The sequence below is a fragment of the Eurytemora carolleeae genome, unplaced genomic scaffold (genome assembly GCF_000591075.1).
Source record: "Eurytemora carolleeae unplaced genomic scaffold, Eaff_2.0 scaffold62, whole genome shotgun sequence".
NCBI lineage: Eukaryota > Metazoa > Arthropoda > Copepoda > Calanoida > Temoridae > Eurytemora > Eurytemora carolleeae.
This window is the reverse complement of record NW_019396429.1, coordinates 374939-383356: the sequence shown is the minus strand read 5'-3', so window position 1 is coordinate 383356 and position 8418 is coordinate 374939. Positions and strand designations below refer to the sequence as shown.

General features: G+C 30.4%; 1 protein-coding gene across 1 annotated transcript in view; it reads left to right on the top strand.

Annotated features, from left to right (window-relative positions):
• LOC111703149 (muscle calcium channel subunit alpha-1) overlaps positions 1-8418 on the top strand; it is a 52430-nt gene that overhangs the window by 25490 nt on the left and 18522 nt on the right. Inside the window, exons 21-29 of the mRNA XM_023475025.1 lie at positions 575-641; positions 1651-1716; positions 2074-2233; positions 3046-3123; positions 4084-4088; positions 4498-4635; positions 5191-5426; positions 6395-6518; positions 8152-8233. Coding sequence (XP_023330793.1) covers positions 575-641; positions 1651-1716; positions 2074-2233; positions 3046-3123; positions 4084-4088; positions 4498-4635; positions 5191-5426; positions 6395-6518; positions 8152-8233 — 956 coding nt within the window. The remainder of the gene's footprint in view (positions 1-574; positions 642-1650; positions 1717-2073; positions 2234-3045; positions 3124-4083; positions 4089-4497; positions 4636-5190; positions 5427-6394; positions 6519-8151; positions 8234-8418) is intronic.

Here is an 8418-nt window from a genome sequence, read left to right as displayed (position 1 = left end):
GAATGAAGGATGAAGGATAAAGAATGAAGAATGAAGGATAAAGAATGAAGGATGAAGGATAACGAATGAAGAATGAAGGATAAAGAATGAAGAATGAAGGATAAAAAATGAAGGATGAAGAATTAAGAATGAAGGATGTAGTATAAAGAATGAAGAATAAAGAATAAAGAATTAAGATAAAAAAAAATGAAGGATTAAGAATGAAGAGTTAAGAATGAAGGATAAAGAATGAAGGATAAAGAATGAAGGATAAATAATAAAGGATAAAGAATGAAGTATAAAGAATGAAGAGTAAAGAATGAAGGATTAAGAATGAAGGATGAAATATGAAGAATGAAGAATAAAGTTTAATAAATTAAGATCAAAGGTTAAAAGATTAAGAATGAAACATGAAGGATAAAGAATGAAGGATAAAGAATGAAGGATAAAGAATGAAGGATTAAGGATGAGGAGTAAAGAATGAGGATAAAAAATGAAGGATAAAGAATAAAGAATGGAGAATAAAGAATGAACAATATAATTGAAGGATGAATGAAAACTGATAAATGAAGAATTAATATTAAATCTATTCTAGATTTTTGAATGAAGAATCAAGATCAACCTTTGATAATTTCTTTCAAGCCTGCTTTACAGTATTTCAGGTAAATTATTAGAATATGTCTAGAAAATGTTTAAATTAGGATTGATTTGTGCTAAATTATTAAATGTTTGACTTAATGTGCTTGATTAGTTGAATATTTTGAATGTGCTAAATTAGCTTAGTAATTGCCCAATGATAAGTCAGTTGAAAGTTAGACTAGTGTTGAAATAACTAAATTGCTATATTCGTGATTATTCATTAAAGTCTGCTTTACCATATTTCAGGAATTTCAGGCAAAATTCGTGTAAAATTGCTTTAACTATAATTAATTTGTGCTAAATAATTGAATTTTTGAGACTGTTTGCTCCGGAATGTTTGATTTGTGATAATTTATCTGCATGTTTGATTTGCGATAATTCTCCACCCTACCATATGCAGCAAATATAAATATTTTAGCAAATTTTGTTCACAACTATGATGTTGAAAAAGTGATTTGTGATAATTCAGCTGAATGTTTGATTTGTGATAATTTAACTGAATGTTGGATTTGTGATAATTCATCTGAATGTTGGATTTGTGATTATTTAACTGAACGCTTGATTTGTGATAATTTATCTGTATGTTATATTTGTGATAATTCAGCTGAATGTTAGATTTGTAATAATTAAGCTAAATATATTATTTGTGATAATTCAGCTGAATAAACATAATGTTTGATTTGTGATAATTTAACTGTATGTTTGTTTGAATTGTGATAATTCATCTGAATGATTGAATTGTGATAATTTAGCTGAAGTTTGATTTACGATAATTTGACTGAATGTTTGATTTGTGATAATTCATCTGAATGTAGGATTTGTGATAATTCATCTGAATGTTTGATTTGTGATAATTTATAAGTATGTTTGAATTGTGATAATTCATCTGAATGTTTGATTTGTGATAATTTATCTGGATGTTGGATTTCTGATAATTCATCTGAATGTTGGATTTGTGATAATTCATCTGAATGTTAGATTCTTAATAATTTATCTGAATGTTATGTTTAATCTTTGTTTTTCATTGTTTAGATTTTGACCGGTGAGGATTGGAATGTGGTCATGTACGACGGAATACAGGCATTTGGGGGCATCAAGGTATTACAGTACAGTACGGTACAATACAGTGCAGGATTTGCAACATTTGGTTCCAAAGATATAATGATTAGAAAATCAGAGTTTGTGGAAAAGACTCAAGTGACTAATAAGTATTTAAAATTTTGTACCGTGCCTTTTAAACGTAATTTCAAGTGAGGAGACAGTCCGATGATCAGTTTAATTTTGTGTTTTTTCTATAATTTTGCGTATTCCTGCTTTTGAAGCAATCTGGTTGAAAGTTTTTATATTAAACCCTTTTCAAGCTAGAGAAGAAGGTCAATATATTCCACAGGATTGGTTTTAAAAAGTTTTGTTGTGCATCGAACAATCATAAAATAATAAATTTATATTCTGCAGGGAATGGGTTCCATTGCCTCCATCTACTTCCTAATCTTGTTTATCTGCGGTAACTTCATCTTGTTAAATGTGTTCTTGGCTATTGCTGTTGATAACCTTTCTACTGATGGGGATGAGGAGGCAGGGGGGGAGGAGCCCCCTGAGGAGCCCCCTGGAATAGGTAAGGAGTTTGAGGGGAGCGGGGGTTATAAAAATCATAAAAAAAATCTATTTTTAATATTCTTATCATCTCTTTTTCCTCATTCATTCTCCAATTTCTTCTTTTGTTGACTCTCCCTCCAGCTTTTTGCCGATATTTTTTAAAGGAAATATGAAAGGGGGTATAGGCTGAAAGCTAATCACTTTAGCTCTTGATTGCGACCCATGACAGTTCTATCTGATGTTCTTGTCTCAATAAATTGATATAAAACTGTGCCAAACTTATACGAAAATTCATATATATACAATTTTCTATAAAAATGTTTGGTTTAAGCAGATCATATTCAAATACGAAATTAATCTGAAAACGAAGATATTCTAGAGGAAGCTAATTGTAACTTTGGTTTTCTCCATTATTTATTACTTTTATTTTTATTTTAAATAGATATAATTGATAATATTATGTATAATTCCGTAATTTGTCACGTGTCATGCTAAAGTGATTAGCTTTCGGCCTATTCCCCTCTACATTTTTCCTTTACAGTCCCTTTACAGTTCTGGAAAAATAAAAGATTTTTAACTTCTCCTGAATCTCTAGAATAAAATAAAGGAGAGGAGGTAAGTAATATTCCTCCTTGGTATTTGCTATATAACGGTTTCATCTTCAAGTAAAATTAATTTCCACTTTCATTTAAAACATTTAGAAGTTTCGTTTTTAAACTCCATTCTTCAACTAAATTAAAATTGCAATGTTTTCGCCCACTACACAACAATAGGTTGCTTATTATCAATATCTCAGATAATTTTAAATACTCAACATTTATTTTTGTTCAGGGTTAGAAGAAGAGAAGGGGGACGCCAAGATAAACATGGAAGAATATTTCGGTCAAGATTATGATGAATATCAAGCAAGTATTTTATCCTTTTGATTAACCTAAATCATAACTATTTTTATTTCTATACATTCCCCACAGGCTGTTAAAACATCATGCTCTTCAAAACATAGAAAATTACCGAAAATATTTCAAAATTAAGAAAATTTATTTTTGTATGCTCATAACTAAGAATAAAATGTGCATTGTGCAATGTGCACAGTGAATAGCCCGTCATTTTTTCGTCTGAGCCTTGCCTACATAGTTCTGTTGAATAGATAATAATAAATATAGTAAAAAGTTATCTAAATGTCTAAAATAACTGTTAAATTTTACTTTTCGGCTTTTGGAAAATTTTATTTTTTTTAACACAGTTTCTAAGAATCTTGATTTCTTTGTATTATTTTCATATGGTAAAACTTATTTTTCATGATACTACAAATATTATTAATTTTTAATAATAATGTAATATAATATTTTAATTATGTAAAGCAATTATACTATTGTTACGTTTACCTCCCATATAATATAATTATAATTATAACCTTATAGTATATAATCTTACATAATCTAATTATAATTTGGTGGGTGGAATTAACGTTTTCTTTCATAATCTCAAACATTTGATATATATACATGTGTTTCTATATATCTTTAGGATGAACAAATGATAAAATTTGTAGATGAATAAATGAATAAATCAATAAATCAATAAATTAATTTATGAATAAATGAATAAATCAATAAATAATAAATGAATAAATGAATAAATGAATAAATGAATAAATGAATAAATGAATAAATGAATAAATGAATAAATGAATAAATTCTCAGATTTAAGTTTCTGAAAATGAACTGGGATACTACTGCCGCAAGCTCAAAAAAGTTATGGAAGCTATCAAATTTTTTCAAACTTTAAACCTTCCCAATGTGAGGTCAGATAATCAAAACATAAACTGATCGCTCGTTCTAAACTCAATTGTGATCAATGATTATTTAGGACATGTGTGATCAATTATTGTTTAGGACATCTGTGATCGATGATTGTTTTGCACAACTGTGATCAATGGTTGTTTAAAACATCTGTGATCATTGATTTTTTAGGAAATCTGTGATCAATGATTGTTTAGCACATCTGTGAATATGTGATCAATGATTGTTTAGGACATCTGTGATCAATGATTGTTTAGGAGATCTGTGATTAATGATTGTTTAGGACATCTGTGATCAATGATTGTTTAGGACATCTGTGATCAATGATTGTTAAGAACATCTGTGAATCTGTGATCAATGATTGTTTAGGACAACTGTGATCAATGATTGTTTAGGACATCTGTGATCAATGATTGTTAAGAACATCTGTGAATCTGTGATCATTGATTTTTTAGGACATCTGTCATCAATGATTGTTTAGGATAACAGTTTACGAGTCTTCTGTCACTGGCTCCAGGGGCATCCTATAATGGGAAACTTTATCCTAGTTTGTATTATTATCTCCTCCGCTCTACTGGCCTGCGAGGATCCTCTTCTCTCAAAGTCTGATATCAATATTGTAAGTGCATTCGGTTTTATTCTATTGATAAAATGTTTTTACAACCCTTGTAGAATTTAAAGTGTATATATAGGATTAGAATATAAAAACCTTTTAAATATTTTGCATATACAGTGAGATTCGGAAAACTGTCGAATAGGAAGACGACTGTAAGAATAAATTTATGCTTTTAAATAGTCCAATAAACAGGAAACACAGCAATTATTTAATGTACAAAGACCCACTTTCCTTTCAAGCCAAGGCTTATGCAGCCCCTTCTCCTGAATAGTTGAAATCTATTGTTTCCAGTTGGTTTTCAGGCCCAGCGTGCTCAGCCTCCCCCCTTCCCCTAAAAATTAAGCCCCTCCCCTGGATAAATTCCTGTAAACGTCCTGTTTCAATCTATTATGGTAAAACTGTTTAAAACAAGCTTAATTACAAATAAGATTTATTAAATGTCGTCTCACTGTTGCACAGCTTAAAGGACCTAACTGTATATATTTGAAACAAAGATTGTTAAAGCTAAAACTAGAGATTATTTTAACTATGACTTGTATGATTTAATTTTATTTTTAGACACTCGGATACTTTGACTATTTCTTCACTACAATATTCACCATCGAGTGTACACTCAAACTGATCTCCTACGGACTGCTCTTTCATCCTGGCGCATTTTGCCGCAGTCCGTTCAATTGTTTGGATATCGTCGTTGTTTCCGTTTCTCTTATTTCTATTTTTGGCGGGTCCGGAATAGGATTTTTGAAAATTCTTCGTGTTCTTCGTGTTCTCCGTCCTTTGAGGGCAATTAATAGGTTAGTACAATTTTTGCTCTACAGTATGATTGTTAGCAAATGAAGCAAAGTAAATTAAAATTTTAGAATTTTATGTGCACATCTTAGATCCTCCATTGTCAAAAACACAATCTACATTGGATGTACAAAAAGCCACTTTAAAAAAGACAACAAATTTAGTCCTGTCCGAAACTGATTTTGGATAGAATGTCTTTGTAAACTTTTTTCTTCCTTTTTCCTTTTTCAAAATTATGAATTACTTTCTACCAAGAGTTTAAAGGACTTTTTATAGGTTTTATTGGTTTTATAGGGTTTAGATCAGACCCTACACCATGTTCATTTTGAATAAATTGTCAAAATTGCAGATATCAAAATGTACCGATCTAATAATGAACTGATTCAATTTTTGCGGATTTCTGAGGATTTCTTGGCGGATTTGAGTGGCTTTTAATTTGTTACATTTTCTAAAGATCATACTGTACATTAAGAAACAGAAAACTATGGGGGAAATTTCGTCTTTGCTCTACCTTTTATTAAAAATTTGAATTTCAAAATAAAATATCTTTAAAAATGTTTAGGGCGCACTTTTGCCTAAAGTATAGTCGCACATTACAAAATTCGTAATGATATGTCCTGATTGGAAGAAAAACATTCCGAAAATTAATTCCACTCCACTGTTTTCTCACTTAAGGTGAAAAGTATCTTTTTAAAGTTTTAAAATACAATTCCAAAAATGAATAGTAATGCTTCTCTTGTGATATTTAATTTGAAAATATTTTAATTTTAAGAATTAAGATTTAGGATTAGTTTCAAACGAAATTTAATATATTTTAATTTAGAACTAAATTTTGTGTTGTCCTTTCTCAAATGTATTTTGAGTACGTTATAAAAGTTAATAAATTTCAACAAGGGTTTCGTAAAAATACTCAATTTAAATTTTGATAATTGTTGAAATTGGTTGAACCCGCATTATTCCAAATCTGTTTAAGGGCTAAGGGACTAAAGAAGGTGGTGCAGTGTTTAATTGTCTCAGTGAAGACGATTGGAAATATCGTCGTTGTTACAGTTCTTCTGGAGTTCTTGTTTGCCGTTATCGGAGTCCAACTATTCAAGGTAAATGTTCTAAGCTTAACATTTTTGAATAACCTTTTTAACCCTTTTCTCTCGATCGGATTGACATAATCATTTCTGTAAATTTTTTACTGATCATTTTATAACTCTAAAATAGTCTTTTCCGGATTTGGCTATGACATATTTTTGGAAGAAAAGCAGCAGTCGAGACACAGCTTATGACTCCTAAAAATATTTATTTGTATGAATTTTTTGTATTTAACCAATTGGAAAAACAAATATTTAATAATATTATTTTTGTTACTACAGGCTACGTCGTAGACTCTTGGCTATATCTTTCCCGCTTGTTTAATCACTTGTGTTGTTCTCCAAAGTATTTTATCATTACGAATTTGGACTTTGAAAAAACGTTTGACTTCTAACCAAAATTACAAGATATGAGTTTGATTAAGCTAAAAAGTTTTCTTTGGCTCTAATATAATTCCTGAATAACTGCAAGTTACAAAAGCCAGTCCACTATCTTTATTAATTGGCAATTTCAGCTTCTTTTAACCCTATTTGGCCTCGGGGGGGGGGGTCAATTTGACCCCCCCCCCATAGTTTTTTTGCGATAACTCAAAAAATATATTGGCTAGGAAGCTAAAGCTTTCAGGCTTTTCTAATATATCCATGCTCCTTACATAAGGGTAAAAGCGGGCTTTTATACCTACTGCCTGAGTCCTCAGGCATACTGCCTAAATGCCTTTTTTACCTATACCAGACTAAATCTATATTTAGACCTACTTTCAGTCTTTGGATTTCAACATTTTATAGCTCTTTGGAAACCCTATAACAAAAACAAGCAGAAGATTGCACAATTTTTGCGAAGAAATTTTCGACAGATTTTTTCACAGAATTTGCACAATTTAAGTTTTTCTTGAATACACATTTAGATTTTAAAAAATTTGCAAATGCTTTTTGCACATTTGGATTTGCTGAGTCAAGGGCTTTTCAAAAATGTATAATTTCTTGAAATTTTCGCAATTTCATTTGCACATTTTTTGCTTAATAACTATATTTCGCAATACATATTTGGTTTTTTTTTATTTTGCAATTATTTTGGAGATTATTGAAGTAGAGCCCAAGAGCTTTTCAAAAACGTATCAAATGTTATAGATTTGTATCACAATAAGAAAATAGAGCCCCCCCCCCCCCGACAGCCAGTCAGTAAACCAGACGTCAAGCTAAATAGGGTTAAGAAAAAAATCATACTTTTGTTCTCTGGAAAATTACTTTAAACAAATTAACTTTTTGTTTTCTAATATTCATACTGTTAACTTGTTTCGTTAAATAAGCCAATAAACGACCATAAAGAAGGCAGACGACTTAATTTAACCTTGGATTAATCAGATTTAAAGAGTTTCAGGTCGTCTTTACAGTTTCATCCTTTGTGGATAATCCTGAACATATTCTACTCTTTATAATTTGGCAGAAGCCCAAGGAAGTTACGTGCACATGCCGCGTTAAATTACAAGACAGAGAGAGAACCTTTACAGCCGTGGCGCTCGGCCCCCTAGCTTGTTCTAGATGCAGCGATCGGCCCAGAAAGGGTTTTAACCAAACCTGACCCTAACATATACACAGATCTCTCTCTATTTCTTGTATTTTAACACGGCAAGTCTTACATTCTTTTTAGGGAAAGTTCTTTTACTGTACAGATCTATCAAAAATGACAGAAGCTGAATGTCAAGGACAGTACTTTGAGTACAGAGATTCAGGTATTTATGTACAGTACAATGCACTTATATATAAGGATGTACTTATGTACATACAAGCATAAGTTCCATAAGTACTAAACAGAGATATATTAAAGGCTAGAATTTTTTACACAACTTTATTACTAGTACACAACAAATTCTAAGGCATATATTTTCAGGGATATTAAAGGATATTTCAAAATATA